Source organism: Ranitomeya imitator, chromosome 6 (genome assembly GCF_032444005.1).
Source record: "Ranitomeya imitator isolate aRanImi1 chromosome 6, aRanImi1.pri, whole genome shotgun sequence".
NCBI classification, from domain to species: Eukaryota; Metazoa; Chordata; class Amphibia; order Anura; family Dendrobatidae; genus Ranitomeya; species Ranitomeya imitator.
In genome coordinates this window covers 474,974,954-474,994,662 of record NC_091287.1, presented here as the reverse complement: position 1 = coordinate 474,994,662, position 19,709 = coordinate 474,974,954, and the positions used below count along the sequence as shown (strand labels likewise).

The 19,709-nt window shown below is 42.3% G+C and overlaps 1 protein-coding gene across 6 annotated transcripts in view; it reads right to left on the bottom strand.

Moving 5' to 3' along the window:
• Positions 1-19,709, bottom strand: part of RALYL (RALY RNA binding protein like) — a 1,030,045-nt gene that overhangs the window by 283,231 nt on the left and 727,105 nt on the right. For 3 of the 6 annotated variants that reach the window (XM_069731547.1, XM_069731549.1, XM_069731548.1), the window contains exon 1: positions 15,731-15,888. The exons of the other annotated variants lie outside the window; for them this stretch is intronic. In XM_069731547.1, coding sequence (XP_069587648.1) covers positions 15,731-15,761 — 31 coding nt within the window. In that variant the 5' untranslated portion in view covers positions 15,762-15,888. Of the gene's footprint in view, positions 1-15,730; positions 15,889-19,709 lie in introns of those variants that run through there. 6 annotated transcript variants of the gene reach the window in all.

Below are 19,709 nucleotides of genomic sequence, written 5' to 3'. Positions count from 1 at the left end.
TGGTTTATTGTATATGCAGAATAGACCAACCTAAATGGAAAATAAGCAAAGCCCTTCGGGCAAAACCGGAGAGCTTAACAAAATGATATCTTACAGTCTCTGCAGCCGTGGTGACCTGCCACACTCATTATTAGCAAAACCTCTAGGTTCAGTTTAGCTCTTAGATAAGCACTTTCCTGGAGTTCTTCTCTCCTCACATGCTGAACAATGACTGCCTCTAGAGGCCCGCTATTTAAGCAGCAGACCACACCCTGGGGTAAAGAAAAGCTGGACAACCTCCCACCCGCTCTATGGTTGTGCACAAAAAACCCTGCCCTTGAAACAAATTGGCTGTTAATCTCTGACATCACTTAAGGTACCGTCACACTAGACGATATCGCTAGCGATCCGTGACGTTGCAGCGTCCTCGCTAGCGATATCGTCCAGTGTGACAGGCAGCAGCGATCAGGCCCCTGCTGTGCTGTCGCTGGTCGGGGAAGAAAGTCCAGAACTTTATTTCGTCGCTGGACTCCCCGCAGACATCGCTGAATCGGCGTGTGTGACACCGATTCAGCGATGTCTTCGCTGGTAACCAGGGTAAACATCGGGTAACTAAGCGCAGGGCCGCGCTTAGTAACCCGATGTTTACCCTGGTTACCATCGTTAAAGTAAAAAAAACAACCGCTACATACTTACCTACCGCTGTCTGTCCTCCAGCGCTGTGCTCTGCTCTCCTCCTGTACTGGCTGTGAGCATCGGTCAGCCGGAAAGCAGAGCGGTGACGTCACCGCTCTGCTTTCCGGCCGCTGTGCTCACACAGACAGTACAGGAGGAGTGCAGAGCACAGCGCTGGAGGACAGACGGCTGTAGGTAAGTATGTTCTGTTTGTTTTTTTTACTTTTAGGATGGTAACCAGGGTAAACATCGGGTTACTAAGCGCGGCCCTGCGCTTAGTTACCCGATGTTTACCCTGGTTACCGGCATCGTTGGTCGCTGGAGAGCGGTCTGTGTGACAGCTCTCCAGCGACCAAACAGCGACGTTGCAGTGATCCGGATCGTTGTCGGTATCACTGCAGCGTCGCTAAGTGTGACGGTACCTTTACTGTGCTGGAGGAAAATTTCTGGATTTCACATCACTGAAGCCATTAAGCGCAGTGAAACGTATCTCCTCTCCAGCACTTTGCCAGTGCCTTTGTCACAATATATAAATAGTAAATATATAGTAAATATATTAGGAAAGCCAGAAAGAATTTAACCCTTGTTTATCACTGCAGGTTCTGATTAGGTGCACCTGGATAGCCATGACTAGAACCAGGCTATATGTGTACTGCTCAGTCAGCTGGCGGAAGCTCATCAGAAGGGTTTGTTTTGGAGCTACAGAAAGAAAAGCCAAAATCTCTCTGAGTGGAGACTGCACAGGCCGTGCGCACTAAACAGCCAGTGTCACCGGTTGCTATGGACAATAGCCATCTTGTGTGACCAAACTGGGACTAGCTCAGTCATCACTGAAGTAGCCAGTGCCTAGATTGCTTAGATAGCGCCTGGACAAGGCTAGGGTTTTTATGTCTATGATTTTGTGTGACCGAACTAGGACTAGCACAGAGGTGTCAGAGTAGCCAGTGAATGCTTGTTACTCCGTCACAGCTGAGCTAGTCCTAGTTCGGTCACACAAAACCATAAACATAAAATCCCTGGCCTAAAGCAGGACCTGAGTTACTATCTGGGTGATAACCTATTCTTGCTTTGCCTTCATTGAGAAAGGACAGTGATTTTTGCTATTAGGTGTGTGCCAGAAAAAGGCTGTTAAGACATTTACGGACAAGTGGATAGGATAGTGGCATTATGAAAAGATCAGAAACATGGCACAGTAAGCAATGGCAGTGTGTTATTTCTGTGTATAAGTGACTATATCAATGTAGGATAAAAAGAGGTATATTATTACCATGTGGGGGGCACTAAGGGGTCACCATTACTGTATGACGCTCAGCAAGGGAGATCAGGCACTTTTCATCTGTTTCCACCATTAAATCACTGCATTATTGGGTACAGGTGGAGATGGATAAGAAGGGCCAAGTATATTGTAATATTTCTTAATTCTGCCAATTCATACCCACAAAAAGGATAGGAAAGCTAATGTAGTAATGGGCATCATACTCCTTGCTCAGGAAAAAAATAGCCATAAGAAACATGAAATGTCAGACAGAGCTCAGCTACACCTGTACTATTCAATTTGTAAGATGCATCATACTTCAGTTATATTAATACAAGTGTAATGTATATATTTATTACTGCGGCTTTGTATAAGGAGATGTTCATTGTTTATCATAGGGAAAGCGTAGTACTCTGTTTGGCCCACCAGATGGGGATATAGTGATGCTCAGAGTGTAAATAGTTAATGTAGGAGGGGCTAGCTGTGGTGAAGCAGAGGGGCAATCCGCATTTTTGTCAGTTGGGCCAGAGAGCCGTGACAGGGCAGTCAGCCCCGCAACATTTTAAGACAGGAGCCCAGCCGTTCAGGGCCTGAGGGTCACAGATGGCAGCACAGATTACAGCAGCAGATCATAACAGCGCAGATGGTAGCGAGACAGCTAACAGCAGTACAGCAACACAGGTCGCTCATCTTGTGGCAGCTTGCTTGGTGGACAGATGCCCTTTTGTCTGGGGCGAAGCGGACAGGGGAGTATCTGAGTGTGGTAAAGCTAGACAGAGAGGACGCTGTGATGCTGGATGGGACAGGATGACCCGGGTACATGCTGAAGATTGACAGGGAGAGCACAGGGAAAGTGAAGGAGACAAACTGTGTGGATCCTGAAGTGTAGGCTGTAATTGATTTGAACGGGCTGAGAACAGACAACAGTAAAGTTACTTGTTTAAAGTTGGAAATGGACTGTGTCTCTGTTTGTGAACTAGAGTCCAGAGGAAGCCCTGATGAAGTGGAGCATGAAGCAACAGGTAGGCTGACAGAGAACTGTGAACTGCATGTGATGGGAGACCAGGGCATGTTGGAGCCCTCTACCTCAGCCATGACTACGGCCCTGGTGCTCCCTTACACAAGGATGACAGTAGCCACTGCATACCTAATGTGATACGTAGGTTTTTGGTATTTTCTGGTTGGGATTGTAGCAGGACATCACGTTTAGATACCATTGAATGCAATAACCAGGAACACATAGTAAGAGCACTGAGTGCCAGAAAAGTAAATGAGGCACAGAGGCTGTGAGATTGTACAGGAATTACTATTCATCCTGTGCATGCCTTATGTCTAACTAATTCTGTCTACATTTATCTAATAAGCATCTCTGATCCTTTTATCATCCCGTCATTAAAGCCATCAGTATTATTAAAGCCATCAGTATTCATCTATGCAACAGCAATCAATGAATTCAATCAGCAAGAAACAGGGAGAAGATAAAGGTGCAACTGAGTGTGACAACGCTCCAGTGTTTAATAGAAACAAGACGTTTTGTGGTGTCAGCAATACTTGCTGCAACAGGGAAAATAAAATATCTGCAAAAACTTTCCTATGAATGAAAGGAAAACATTTTGGGATCATCATATAAAAGCATGCTTCCCTTAGCGGCTTCTAGCTCAGATGGGTGCTATTTTTTTTAAAAGTGTTGGGTCCAACAGGTCCCCTGTTCAATAGAGAGGCAGTTAAAGGGTTTTTCCAGCCTTCCGGTATTGATCATCTATGCTTAGGACAGGTCATCAATATCAAATTTGAGGGTCAATTACCTGGCGTCTCCACCGATCAGCTGTTATCAGCTCTAGTGACAACCAGATGTGAACAATGTACAGATACGGAACAGCACAGCTCTATGCACTCTGTAGAGGCTGCTGTCGAAATCTGTAGCTCAGCTATTATTCAAGTACAAATATGGCTAATGGAGCTGTGCTCTTCGAGTTGTGTTCCTTGCTTACTTTGGCTGCCACTGGAGCTGGTAACAGCTGATGAGTGGAGGTGCCAGCTGTTAGACCACCAGCAATCTGATATTGATTATTCAATTTTAGGATAGGTCATCAATACTGTAAACCTGGGATACTATCCCTGCCAGTGAAAGATTTGTCTTCCTGTACTGTGTGCTAAAACTAAGTGGTTGGAGTGGAGTTGTTGTAGTAGTGAATTGTGGTTTGCTGTAGTACGTGTGTATTTATCTTCTGGTCCCTTTTCTCATTTAGCTTATTCCTCCCTGTCCCTATTCTCATCCCTATTGTTGGTTAGTGCTTTTGTATAGCAGAGTTTTTCTGTTATCCCTGTATTGTCTTTGTGTCTTTTTTTTACCTTGCATTTCTGTCCCATGCCTAATTAGGTGGGAACAGATCAGGGTTTAACAGGAGCATAGTAAGGTCGGACACTCTGGCATCTCGACCTTCAAGGGACCGGGATAGTTAGGGTCACAGTTCCAGGGACAGTTTGAGGCCCACTTTCCTTAACAAAGGCTATCACAGTCTGACAGATACAACTTTAAAGGGAATCTGTCATTAGGATCAACCCTCCTACAATGTCTATATGAACATGTAGGTCATAAAAAGTTTAATAAAATTATATCTTTATATATACGATCCGATATCTTATTCCAGAGAAATCCACATTTTTCTTAGTATGTAAATGAGCTGTTAACGTCTATGTGTCTGACTCTGATCTGCATGAGAATCAGCCTTCAGAGCTTATTATAAGTGAAAGGGGGACTTTCCAGGGTGAGACATGTAGATCAGGAGAGCAGACGGTCAGTCGCTACATGTCTCACACTGGTAACACCCCTTTTCATTTAAGATAAGGGAGATTCTTGTTGACATCTGTGTCCTGTCCATTCTCCTGAATTGCTCATTTACATGTTAAGAAAAAAGTGGATTTCTCTTGAATAAGACATTGGATCGAATATATTTAAGTATCATTTTATTTGACTTTCTATGACTGCATGCTCATATAGACGGCCTAGGTTGGTTGATCCTACTGACAGATTCCCTTTAAGCAGACGTATTGCCTCTTCACTCATCCTCTGGGGGACTATTGACTGGGCAGGGCCCCTTTCTCTAATCACGTACAGTCACGGCATGACAACTACAAACATTTAAGCCTATGAATTGCTCCTTTACTGATCACTCTGATATTTTAGCTCTGATGATGAGGCAGTCTCACCTTGGAGTTACGAAATTTTTTTACCACCACTTCTTACTACAGACGTCCTTCTTGTCGTACATGTAAGATATTTCAGCTTTTCTGGATGGAAAAGGGCAATTGAAGATAAGACTAGCTGTACAGTACTTGCCTACTATGCTGGGAACATTTTTAGTCATTGGGTTTGGATTTTTGCAGTTATATAAAAGGGTTTAGTCAATGAATATCATCTAATTGACTTTTTTGAGGACAGTCTAGTAGTTCAGTGCTTTATACTCATGTCTTTGGTGCGGACTCACTGCAATGAAACAACTGCAATTTCTTATCCAAGAGAAAATATATATTCATGCGGTATGTACAGTATGACATATGGGTAAGCGGGGAGGAGGCATAAAATATAGCTTTCTATATATTTCCTAGCAATGCCACTATGGGCTACTGTATTAGTGTAGATAGAAAAGAGGTTGAAAAACTAGAGATGAGAAAATTAATTTGATAAAAATTTAATGTGTATTACAGCTTTTAGGAGTTCTCAGAATTTTAGAAATTTGAACAATTTGTGACTCGCTTCACATGAATTGACAAAAATGGCTGCCGTAATTTTATACATTGATGAGAATTGTAGTAGAGAGATCATAAACTTTGTTGGCTTCCCATTATGCCTTGCAGCTATCACATCAATTGTTACAGTATATAATAGCACAGATAATCAGGAGGGACTGTATAAAAGCAGAAGCAGGGAATGCAGCAGCCATTTTGCTGTGAATGTGGATAGTGTGTGGATGTATCAGCTCACAGCTTAGCCATGAAGACAGGGAGTGAAAGCTATAAATATCCGAGGAAATTGTACAGATAGTGTGAGACAAATCATTAATGTATAAGTAATAGAGAATAAAACAAATGTAATTGACAGTGAGGGAGAGTCATTGTATCTTACATGTCTTTTAAGGATTTTGGAGACTTTTGAGTACTTTTGATTCATTGCAAATTGATTACCTGAGAATTGAACTCTATGGGAAAATTCAGTGACGTTGGCGAATTCAAATTCAAAATATTGACTCGTTATTAATAGATACCAATAACTAGACTGACAGAAGGGTATGAAAACTTTTTGTAAGTTCCAAATGTATATCAGAGCTCCAGCAGATAAGTGTCTGCTGGAATTTTTTATAGGAAAGTCAGCAATAATGTGCGTCGGCAATTGTATGTCCAAAGAAATAAAGTACGTCCAAATTGAAATAAAGTGCTGTTGTCGGCAGTTCCTGCATCGGGCCACGATTGTCAAGGGGTCTACAGTGCCTGCGGGCCGCATGTGCAGAAAAGATGCCGAGGAAATGGAGGACAGGTGAGAAGAATCTTTTTTTTCTCTTTTATTTGTATGTGAAGAATGGCACAATAGGCGACATATTTACTAGATGGGGTCCTGGATGGGAACATAACTACAATATAGGGACCTGGACGGGGATATAACTACAATATGGGGATGAGGATGGGGCATTACAACAAGAAGGGGATGAGGATGAGGCATTAGTGCAAGAAGGGGACTAGGATGGAACATTACTACAAGAAGGAGACCAGGATGAGGCATTGCTACAATAAGGGGCTAGGATGGGGCATTACTATAAGATGGGGACATTGCTACAAATGGGTAACTGGATGAGGACATAGCTATAATATGGGGACATAACTACAAATGGGGAGCTGGAGGGCAACATAACCATAATATGGGGACATAGCTAAAATATGGGGACATGGATTTTGACATAGCTACAAATATTTACCTGGATGGCGACATAACTACCATATTGGGACCAGAATGGGGACATAACTACAATATGGGGACATAACTACAATATGGGGACCTGGATTAGGACATAACTACAATATGGGGACTTATCTAGAATATGGGAACCTGGATGTGGACATAATTACAATATGAGGACATAACTACAATATGGGGGTCAGTATGGTGCAGCATTACAAGATGAAGATGAGGTCACATTACTACAAGAAAGGGACAAGGATGGGGCATTAGTACAAGAAGGGGACCAGGATGGAAAATTAGTACAAGAAGGGGACTAGGATGGTGCATTACTACAAAAATTGTACCACGATGGGGCATTGCTACAAGAAGGGGACCAGGATGGGGGACATTACTACAAGGTGAAGACATTACTACAAGATGAGGACCAGGATGGGGCATTACTAAAAGATGAGGACATTACTACAAGAAGGGTTCCAAGATGAAACATTAGTACAAGAAGGGGACTAGGATGGGGCATTAGTACAAGTAGGGGACTAGCATGGGGCATTACTACGAGTATGGGACCAGGATGAGGCATTAGTGTATGAAGGGGACCAAGAAATGGCATTACTAGAAGAAGAGGATGAGGATGGAGCATTAGTACAAGAAAGTGTCCAGGATGGTGCATTGCTACAAGAAGGGGGCCAGGATGGGGCATTTCTAATAGAAGGGGACCAGGATGGGGAATTATTACAAGAATGGGACCAGGAAAGGGCATTACTACAAGATGGGGACATTGCTACAAGAAGGGGACCAGGATGGGGCATTTCTAAAGGAAGGGGACCAGGATGGGGAATTATTACAAGAATGGGACCAGGAAAAGGCGTTACTACAAGATGGGGACATTGCTACAAGATGGGGACCAGGGTGGGACATTTCTAGAAGAATGGGACCAGGATGTGGCACTACTACAAAAAGGGATGAGGATGGGGCATTAAAATAAAGGAGACCAAGATGGGTCATTAGTACATGAAGGGTACTAGGATGGAGCATTACTACAAAAGGGGACCAGAATGGTGCACTACTACAAGAAGGGAACCAGGATGGGGCATTACTAAATGATGGGAACATTGCTACAAGATGGAGACCGGGATAGGGACATTGATACAAGATGGGGACCAGGATGGGCGCGTTACTACAAGAAGGGGACCAGGATGGGGACATTACTACAAGATGAGGACCAGGATGTGGCATTACTAAAAAAAGAGGGTCAGAATGGGGACATTACTACAAGATCAGGACCAGCATGGGGACATTACGACAAGAAGAGGACCAGGATGTGGACAATACTACAAGAAGAGGACCAGGATGAAGACATTACTACAATAAGAAGACCAGGATGAGGCACATTACTAGAAGATGAGGACCAGGATGAGGGACATTACTACAAGATGAGGACCAGGATGGGGGACATTACTCCAATATGACTATGAGGACCATGATGTGGACATTACCCCCAGATGAGGACCAAAACAGGGCATTACTACAAGATGAGGACCAGGATGGGGATATTACTACAAGAAGGAGACCAAGGTTGGGGACATGAGTACAAGATGGAGACCAGGATAAAGCACATTACTACAAGATGTTTGCCAGAATAACTATATGGTGTTAATTGTAAGGCAATATTTCTATATGTGGCCAATTGGGGGAAACAAAATTGTAAAAATAAAAAATTCTAAATAAAAGCATGATATAATATTTTTCCACTAAAAATGCTGCATTAGGCCTGTCCCACACTTCCAGATAATTCCGGTACCGGAAAAATCGGTACCGGAGTTATCCATGTCTGTGTGTCCGTGTGCTCACGTGGCACATCAGTGTGGCACACGTGCGGCAGCCGTGTGCCGTCCGTGTGCCGACTGGGTACCACACGCACCATGCAGGAGACAGCGCTACAGTAAGCGCTGTCCCCTGCTTTGGGTGCTGAATCCAGAATTCATTCCTTCTTCCCAGCAGCGTTCGCTGGAGCGAAGGAATGAAAAATCTTTTTTTTTTGTTAAAATAAAGTTCCCGGTAATCTCCCCCCTCCCTCCCCCTGTGCGCCTGCCCGCTGGCATTAAAGTACTTACCCAGCTCCCTCGGCGCTTCCTCTCAGCGTCGCAGCTCTTCCTGTATGAGCGGTCACGTGGTGCCGCTTATTACAGTGATGAATATGCGGCTCCACCCCTATGGGGAGCTTTATTTTAACAAAAAAAAAAGATTTTTCATTCCTTCGCTCCAGCGAACGCTGCTGGAGAGAAGAAATGAATGGGGCTTCAGCACCACAAGCTGGGGGGACAGTGCTTACTGTAGCGCTGTCTCCTGCATGGCACACGGACTACACACGGACAGCATCCGTGTGCGGTACGTGTTTTACATGGACCCATTGACTTTAATGGGTCCGTGTGATCCGTGCGCTCCCACAAACACTGACATGTTTCCGTGTTTTTCAAACGGACACACGGTCCGTGAAAACACGCTGACATGTGCAGAGACACATTGATTTTAATGTGTCTACGTGAGTCAGTGTCTCCGGTACGTGAGGAAACTGTCACCTCATGTACCGGAGCCACTAACATGTGAAACCGGCCTTATATATAAACTAAACAAAAAAGTGCACGTTTGTTATCGCCACATCGATAATGACCCAAGCTATAAAAAAATGAAATAAACATGGCAAAAAAGTTCAAAAGGTGTAAAAAAGGTATCACTAAAAACTTCACTTTGGCCTGCAAAGAATGTGCCCCCCTAAATTATTTTTTTTTCTTTATGTGGCCTATATGTCCAGCAGAGTTTGAGATCTCTGCCATATGATGTTGTAATGAGTGATTAAGAGGGGACTGGATGCCTTTCTTGAAAAGTATAATGTTACAGGTTATATATACTAGATTTCCTTGTTAGGGTGTTGATCCAGGGAACTAGTCTGATTGCAGTATGTGGAGTCGGGAAGGAATTGTTTCCCCAATGTGGAGCTTACTATTTGCCACATGGGTTTTTTTTGACGTCCTCTGAATCAACATGTTAGGGCATGTTAGGTTAGGCTATGGGTTGAACTAGATGGACTTAAAGTCTTCCTTCAACCTTAATAACTATGTTACTATGCTGTAGATGATTGCTTCCCCTTTGACCATTCTTGGTTGGATGTTTCCTTGTTTTTGTTATGGTAACTACAGCGGCCATTGTTGCTGTGGTTTTGGGCTGGTGGGGCGGTGCGGTCTGGAGTCATGGGGACTCCGTCTTGCAGCATGGGTGTTGTGAGATACCAGGTCATCTGCCTTGCTGCTGTGGCAGTGGTTCACGCACGGCTCCACTCCTTAAGGGCGATGGGGACTCCTTTCATTTGGTGTTGGTGCTGTATGGTGGCCATTGTTGCTATGGTTTTGTGCTGGTGGAGCAGCGCGGTCTGGAGAGTCTGGGCCGTCTGCTCTGCCAGTGCATGACTGCTTTGGTGGTGTTCGGCCCATGGCTCTGCTCCGTTAGGGCGGTAGGACCCACTACAAGGTTTGCCGCAACATGGCAGTGGGCTTCATACAGTCTGATCAGAATGTTAAACTAGGAACCTCATGTTCAGTTATATATATTTTTGCCGAGAGGCATTAGATCATTGTATGATTTCTGATGGTGCTGTCCTCTCTCTTTTTTTTCTTTATATATAATATATACAAAACATTTTAGGCATACTTGTGATTTATCATATGATATGATTTTTTTCAGTAACATTTTGCCTGAAATTATTTGCGTCTTTCCATCTTAGTTGTATTCACACATTTTGACTTTTCCATTATCAGCAGCTGTGTTGTATGACCATCAGTCCAGTACATGCAAATCTATGTGGAGAGGTGTTCTGTCTCGTACTTCTTGTGAACTACAGGTTGAGATCACTAACTATCGAATCCATCCTGAAATTTCCCAGACCTTTTTTCTTCTCACCAAGCAAAGGTCTCCTTTGTAGTTATCAAATTCCTCTGACTCACACTGGCCACCTGTATTCTCTATGAATGCTATGTGCAAAGAAACCAATCAAATTATATGCTACACATTCTCAATGGTTTCCTGCCTCCTGCTTGTAGAGTTGATAGGAAAAAAACTATTACAAGCAGGAGGTAGGGAAATGAGCTAAAGCTGAGAATTTGTAATATAAGGCTACATTGACACTTATAAATGTCTGTGTGCTGCCCTATATTTTATTGACCGACACACAGATCAATATGTCCTATTCTGATCCTAAAAATTGGATCTGAATAGGATAAGCTCTTGGAGTCTCTTGCCTCTAACATCAGAATTAGTGATTTTAATTAATGTGTGAATACATCCATTCTACTCTATGGGTTCAAATACTTTCCTATATAAAATTGAATAGCACTCGGTCATGTCTAAGGCTTGGAAAAGCAGTTACATGTCACTGATCTTTCACTATCTGCCCATGCATAACATTTGGGGCAGAATAATTTCAGTGTAATGAGACGCTGCTGCAAATGCAACACTAAATGCCTTATAGGAAATGTAGTCTGCTTTGGATTAACAATATTAGGCTAGGTTCACATTGCGTTAACAGCAGCCCGTTCAGCACATGCGTTAATGGGTTGCTGTTACTGCAAGTGCCAATATATCATATCGCTAGAGCAGAAAGAGCTAGCAGATGCTCTACCTGCGCTAGCAGTGACGGACCTGGATATGTTGCAGCCCCCATCCCAGGGTCCGTCACTCAATGACAGCACATCGCTAGTGCACGTCCATTGTGGGCGTGCACTAGCAATGCGTCCGACATAGGACTTAATGGCTGCGTTAACGGACTACGTTACACAGCGTTATGCCGCGGTGTAACGTAGTCCATCTAACGTGCCATATAAACGCAATGTGAACCCAGCCTTAGAAAGGGAGAAAGAATTAACATGGCACACAGCTCAGAAATGACACATCAAGTGAAATAGGTATACACATGTCATAAACTCATAAGTATAAATAGGGCCTACAGTAAAACATGGTGGTGATGTTGTGCTTATGTAGAGCTGCATAAGTGCTGCTGGTGTCAGGGAGCTACATTTTATTGATGATATCATGAATCCACAGATGATTTGCTATATATTGAAAGAGAAGATGCCACCATCAATCCGTGCCCTTGGTAGAAATGCACTTTCCAACATCACATTGGTTCTGAACATACATCTGCAGCATTTTTAAAGAAAAAAAGAGTGAAAGTCATTCAGTGGCCAAGTATGTCTCCAGAGCTCTACAATCAAATACCTTTGGGGAATTCTGAAAAAACAAATAGTACATCATTCTCCATTTAGCATTCAGGCTCTAAAAGAGGTCCTTCTTGAAGAATGGGAAAAGATTGATGTTGCAATATTTCACCAACCTGATCAATCCATGCCTAGAAGACTTGGTGATGTCATTAAAAGTCAAGGAGGGCACGCAAAATAGTAGATGTAGTAGTTTTTGATGTGTGGTGTATTCATTTATGCATTAATATAATGGAGTAAAACTGAAAATGTTGTAATGAAAGTTATATTATTAACTTTACTTTCATGTTATGGGTTAAAAAATGTGTAAAACTCAGTCTTGTCAAAAATGTGGAAATTGTTCTTACATTCAGTGACATATTGATTAAGATAGTACTTTTCAAAGGGGGTGTGCTCAGTTATGCTGAACACTATATCTATAAGGCTCTAAATTATACTATCATAGTACCATATTTTTCCTCATAAAGACAAAAAAAATTGTGCTGCTTTTAAAAAATAATCTAAAAGTAATACGTATATTGACGCACAGACATGAATTTGTAGACAAATCTCAACATAAACTGTTCAGAGAAGACTACAAGAAGCAAGTCTGAAAAGAAGCCATTACTGAGGGCCACAAACAAGTATATACTGGACATTAGATCAGTGAAGATCTGTTCTGATCTGTTCTGTGGTCTAATGAAACAATAGTTGATATTTTTGGTACCAATCACATTTCTTTTTGAGAAACAGAAATTGTGAACAGACGGTGTCTACATGTGCGATGCCCACCGTGAAGCATGGAGGAGGTTTGATGGTGTGGTGGAGCTTTGCTCGTGACAGTGTTGTTTAATTATTCCAAATTCAAAGCACACTTACCCATCCTGCTACCCCAACATCCTGCACCAACTTGCCATTTCATCTGGGTTAAGCTTAGTGGGACCATTATTAGTGTTGCAAAAGGACAATGATGACCCAAAACACACCTCCAGACTGTGTAAGAACGATGTGACCAAGATGGAAGGGATGGAGTGCTTTGTCAGATAACATGGCCACCACAATAAACCAACCGCAACCCATTTGAGATGATTTGGGTGAGTTGGACCATAGTGATGGCAAAGCACTAATGTGTAACACATATTCTAGTTTGTTTCACAAGTGTTTTTTTTAGGTCTTTTTCCATCTTTGTTCCCTTTTTCTTTTGCTTCTTTCAGTCTGAATCTACAATCTGCACATTCCAATCAGAAAACCCATCCATGAACCGATGTGTCCAAACTTTTAACTGCTTCCATAGTTTAGAAATACTGACCATGGGAAGCAAACACATACAAGTCCACAAAATCTGGCCATCAAGATCTTAGGGTACGTTCAGACTAGCGTTGTGCTAGTGTGCGTTGGCGCCGCGTCGGGCGACGCAGCGGCGACGCACGCGTCATGCGCCCCTATGTTTAACATGGGGGGCGCATGCGTTTTTGCTTGTTGCGTTTTGCGACAAATGCGTCTTTTTTGCCGCAAGCGTCGGACCAAGAAAACGTAACAAGTTGCATTTTTCTTGCGTCCGATTTTCGGCAAAAAACGACGCACGCGTCGCAAAACGCAGCGTTTTTGCGTGCGTTTTGCCGCGTTTTTCGGTGCGTTGTGCGTCGCGTCGCCGACGCAGCGGCGCACAACGCTAGTCTGAACGTAGCCTAAGAGACCACCATGATAAATGGACAACACTGCACAGTTTAGGTACTAAGTGTGTTGATCCTGAAATCTAGAAACCTCATGTTTATGCATTGTATATGATCCAGATAAACCTTATATAAGTCATTAATTGAGGCAACAGCTTTTCTGTGCAATGGTCACAGTACACACCAAGATGTCACCAAGCCGTGAAAGGGATTATGGCTGTAACTAAGCAAAAACATTCAGACAAAGAAATGTCTCATCATTTATAACAGTGAGCAAGAACACAATGAGAAACAAAGGCTGTGTCCACAACTACAGAATGAACACAAAGGAAAATATTGAAAGGAAATAAGTAAGTAAAAAAAGAATTTACAGATACAATTTACTTTCCCTGGCTGAAAATAATGAATTCACTTGAAGTCTTGTCCAAAACCAAAAATGACACATAATGATATCACAGGGATGAAAACTTGGCTCTGATACCGTGCATCTTTCAATTACTCAGAATATGAGAACAGTAACTATTGTATTGTCAGGGGAGGTAAGTATTGTAAAATATACCGCACACTTATACTACAGAGGGCAGGAGGATAGAAAGTAGCAGTGTCCACAATGCACCCACCCATATTTACAGCATTACACCAAGAAAAATAATATAAAAGATTAGAAATATATATATATATATATATAAACCAGCAGTAGTGTAAGATGTATGAAAACATCGAACATATGAAATTTGGATGGCATTACCGCTATATGGAATATGCTTATAAAAATGAAGGTACTGATTGATTTGGTCAATTCATGAGAGCCCATTAGCCAAGGCAATGTGTTCCTCTTTGATGTGACCCTAACCTAATATCATGCCTCTCCTGGGGTAAAATCCCACAAATTTAAAGGGTAAGTAGGCTCCAGACATGCATAATTGCTGTATATACAGTATGTGAATATATATTTATTTGCTTATCTTACTCACTTATATAGCACCAGTAATTTCACAGCCCTTTACTATATATATATATATATATATATATATATACACACATTTTACATTTATCTAACCTTATACAGTATATATATATATATATATATGTATGTGTACATATATACACATATATACATATACATATAATTTTACACATGTTTTTATAAATAAAAATATATACACACAATTATAAATATATATAGCCATGCATCTATATATCTATCCTATACATATGTCCACAATATTATATTTATATATATGTATGTATAAATATATATATATATAATGCAGCTGTATCATTATATTTCCATGTATATACAATATACACATATATATCTACTATTGAGGATATATGTATATGTAAAGGATATATATATATATATATATGCAGCTGTATCAGATCTGGGCGTGTAATGTACTTAATACAATTAAGACCTCATCTCTGCTGCATGGAGCGGCTCGGCTCTGCTACGTCTGTATACACATGAAGCAGCATTGTGCATTTTCTCTCCTTGATGAGCAATATCTGTATCATTAAGATGGAAGCAGCTGTCAGCCGATGACTCTCTTCCTCCTAACTGCTCCATAGGACGAGACCTTGCGAGCTCCATGCCTGTGATTTGTGGACCGGGCTGTTAGAAGCCATCGGGCGGCATCATTCCTGATGTGTCAATTGGAGGCCGCATTAAACAGAGAACATTCGGCCAAACTTAAATTTGCCAATGTATTTCTTCTGCTCTAAAGCCGTTCATTTCGGAGAGTTTCCATAGTGACAAAGGAAGTATTTTCCCTAATACATCGGATTCTGCCCCCCTTTTCATTTTCTGCAAAATGCATCATCGAGGAGCAAGTAATTCTCCCCGATGAATGTCATTTATTGATTTATGTCTTCCTCCTCAAGAAAATAAGCAACCCCAGCCCACGTCTCATCTTCTAAGGGTTTTTAGAAAGAAATGAAAGGTACTTACATCTCTGATTCCTGCGCTTACTCTTGTACATGGTCAGCGAGGACGGATGACACTTTTCACCAAGTAATTATTTCGATTTTATTCACAGGGCGACACAAAGGGAGCAGATTGTGCTTCTGCTTTGCAGAGAGACACTTGGCTCTGATGGGAGCTAACCAGCAATTTCACACTGTGAACATGGTAGAAACCATTCCGGAGAAATACAGGGGGGAGCAAGGCACAGAGGAAATCGTCGATAGGATGAGCCGCGAATGGCCGATCCAACTGCTTAAGTTATTAAGAATCGCGTCTGATTTATATCTTGAGTCTTTACCAAGTTGATGATGATTTATTAGAAATAATATTACTAATATATAACTATATTAATAATAATAATACTTATTACAATTATCAGGTTATTAATAATGTTCCTAAAGGGGCGTTCTCTTTGTTTTAAAGGGTTTTTGGACAATAAGCAGACCACCAAGTTTCACTTCTGCAACCTGGCAATATGCAGTCAAATATTCTACCCCCCCTACTAATTCAGTTTATTAGCTAAATTCACAAACTTTCTGATGTTTTACAATAAAATAATAAAAAAAAACAATATTAATACCTCAACACAACTAATATAATAAGCGGTTTCTCCAAATTCAACAAAAATGTCACTTTTACCAACTACTATAGTCTTCAAATTCGTCAGCCTCTTTGTGACAAACATTTTGAGCATCTTTGGCTGTTGTAACCTGCTGCAAACATGATGCATAGCTAAAGAAATGAGCGAGAACACATGTGGGGGAGATGCAATGTGTAAGTGCCCATTCACACTGTGGTCATTTAGCAGATAAAACCTAGGATAACAACAAAATGAGCAAATACCAGTAAGTAAATAAGTTAGTAATAGTACATGTAAATAGCATTCGGTACTTCGTTAACACTGTTTTGATCAAAGAAGCATAAAAGCCATCCCACCGCGATAAGGTGTACTCCGTCAGGATAGTCCAAACCTCAAGTAGTTCACCTCCCCATATCTCAGCAGACCTTAAAATTGACAGGGGTGCAGAGCAGTGCCCAGATCTGAATGTTTTGCACTTGATCATGCAAAGCTATATAGACAAAATGCACAGTTGAAAAATGTGGAGCTACGTTCCTGTATGAGCAAAGTAAAAAAAAAACTAAACTAAAACCAAAGACATGAGCCGGAACACATGTAAGTGTGGCGCCCTTGAAGGTCCAGTCGCCACAGAGGTACTGCATCTCATCCAGAGGTGTGGTACCCCAACTCTCTGGTAAGGAGGGGACACTATACAGAACCCTAACACTTGCAGCCAACACCAGACCTCACCAGGCCAGGGAGGGATTAGGTAGAAGGTGTGAGTGGAGAGTGAGGAGTTGTCAGAGAGACAGAAGGGAGGAGTTAGAGAGAAGTTGAGGAGAAGTGGAGCTGAGCAGATGTGTGGGTCTGCAGCTCCTGACAGTAAGAAGGGAGAAAGAAAGGAAGGAAGCTCCCAGAAGAAAGAAAGAATCTTAGGGGCACAGGAAGTGCAGAAGCCACCCGTGGGGCCCGCATCCAGGCTGACCAGCGTCAGGTGGAAGGACCAGGTCACAGAAAAGGGAAGCGGCCCCTGATCTAGTGGAAGAACTACAAGTTTCAACTAGAAACCTGCAGGATGTGGCGTTTGTATGAGTCACAGCCACATCCACCCATAACAGACTAAAAAGGCAGCCGGATAGAATCCAGGGGACTCAGAGGACGTCATCCGACCAGGTTTGTGGTTGTTGGCTTAGAACACTGTGGGTGAGATGCTGGGCAGGAAGAGTGGAAACCAGCATAGAGAGATGGCAGGAAAGGCATACAAAAAGGGGGGTTCTGGACAGAAACCCTGAGTTGCTGGACCACTCAATTGGAGTACACAGCACCCCGGCTAGGGAATAACATCTGACTGTAAGTAATACTTCATCTTGCTGTGTCCTCACAATTCATTCCTGCGATGCCTGCCCTGCACCACTTCCACCAACAAAACTCTACAAAACATCTTTAGCTGCCCTGGGGACTAAGTTCTACCTATGGGAAGCTATACCAACTTTGCTGCAACACCATCAGCCCCAGTGGTCCCCTTTAAGCAGCGTTGGCCATCCCTTGCCAAGTACCACAAGTGGCGTGATGAACATTTCCCCTTTATTCCTATACAAACTTTATTCCCATTTCCCATTCCTTTCCATCATCCATTCCTTTTTAATTGGAAGACCAGGGCCACGGACAGGGTCACTGCTGCCGTGACCTTCCCCTTTAAGAACTGTGTCTGGCCCGGTACCGAGTATCCCATGGCCCTAGTGGGACGCTCCATAAGTGCAATGTGTAGGTGCACGTATTCTCTGAATTTTTCCACCACTTCATGACAAATAATTTTAGTCCATAGTAGAGCACTTCTGGAAGTTATTATGACCTGTTGCAAACAAGATGCACAGCTAGACACCAGATTCTGGTAGCATTCCTGAGGAATTGTAGCTCATTCCTTATGGGCAATGGCCTCCAGCTCACCAATATTCTTGATTAGTCAAAAGAGTGGTACTAAAAGTTAAGCTAAGGGATCTTTGTTTTGCATAAAAAGGAAAAGTATGCAAAAAAAATACAAAATAGTGATGGGCGGACCCGTGGATATTCAGGTCCGTCGTGTGCAGCTGAACTGTTCAGTTCGGGTACCAAAATGGTATACGAATTTGAACAAACCCAGACCCCATTCAAATGTCATCTGTGTGACAGCACAAGAAACACAAGCTCTAATTTATGGCAACCTTTCATGTTACCGCTGGTCATAGGGCTGAGGTTCCCATGCTGTCACCCAGATTACAGCATGTGAGTAAGCAGCTGTGATCAGTGGTGCAAAGGTTGCCGCCGGTCACAGGCATCGGCTGATTAATTACTATTCTCCAGAATATTCTCCAGCTTCTGTCCATACTAAGAAATATGTCAGTGAGATAATCAGTGCAGTTCATGTGAAGCTTAATATACAATATAATATTTACTGAATAAATAAAAAAGAAAATGGTGTGGGGTCCTCTCTATTCTTGATAACCAGCACAGGTAAACCTGACAGCTGTGGGATGCAGCCCTAAGCTGTGAGCTTTATCTTGGATGGTTATCAAAAAAATAGGGGTCTCCAAGTCGTTTAAATAAAAAAATTTTAAAAACAGCCTAGGATTCTCCCATTTTTGATAACTAGCCAAACTAAAGTAGACAGCTGGGAGCTAGTATTCTCAGACTGAGCAGGGTCCTCCCCAGCCTAAAAATAGCAGCCTGCAGCCACCCTAGAAAAGGCGCATTCTTTAGATTTGCCAATTCTGGCACTTTACACAGCTCTTCCCACTAGTGTGATGGCAAATGAGGTAATAGTTTTGAGGTTGATGTCAGCTGTTTTATATCCGCTGACATCAAGCACCAGGATTTGTAGTGGAGATGTGGCCATAAGACACCTCCATTACTAACTCCCTAATCAAAAGTAAAAAAGACACAGGAAAAAGTATTTTAATTGGAATAAACACACAGAAAAAAGTCCTTTAATTGAAATAAACACACCTCAACCTTCTTTTACCCATTTATTAATTTTAAAATTAAAAATCCTAATAACCACAATAACTGTAATAACCATGGACCTTCCCAGCCTGATAATATCAGCCTGCAGCTGTCTGCTTTAGTTTCGCTGGTTATCAAAACTGAAGGTGGACCCCACACTGTTTTTTAAAATTATTTAAATACACTGGAGCTTCAGCAACTGCAGGATGTCATGCTGGGAAGTGAGGTGACATCAGTAAGGTTATTTCAGTTCACAGCGTCCGGTTCTCACGAGGGCAGGGCCGCTGTGAACTGAGATAACCTTATTGTAAGGTCAACTGGTTCTCATGCTGTGCAGAACCAATGCCGGACTTATGAACGACTGCAAGTAAAGCACTCGGCACTCTGGCATTCATCAGTCTAGCAGTCAGGCTACTGTAAGGCGGT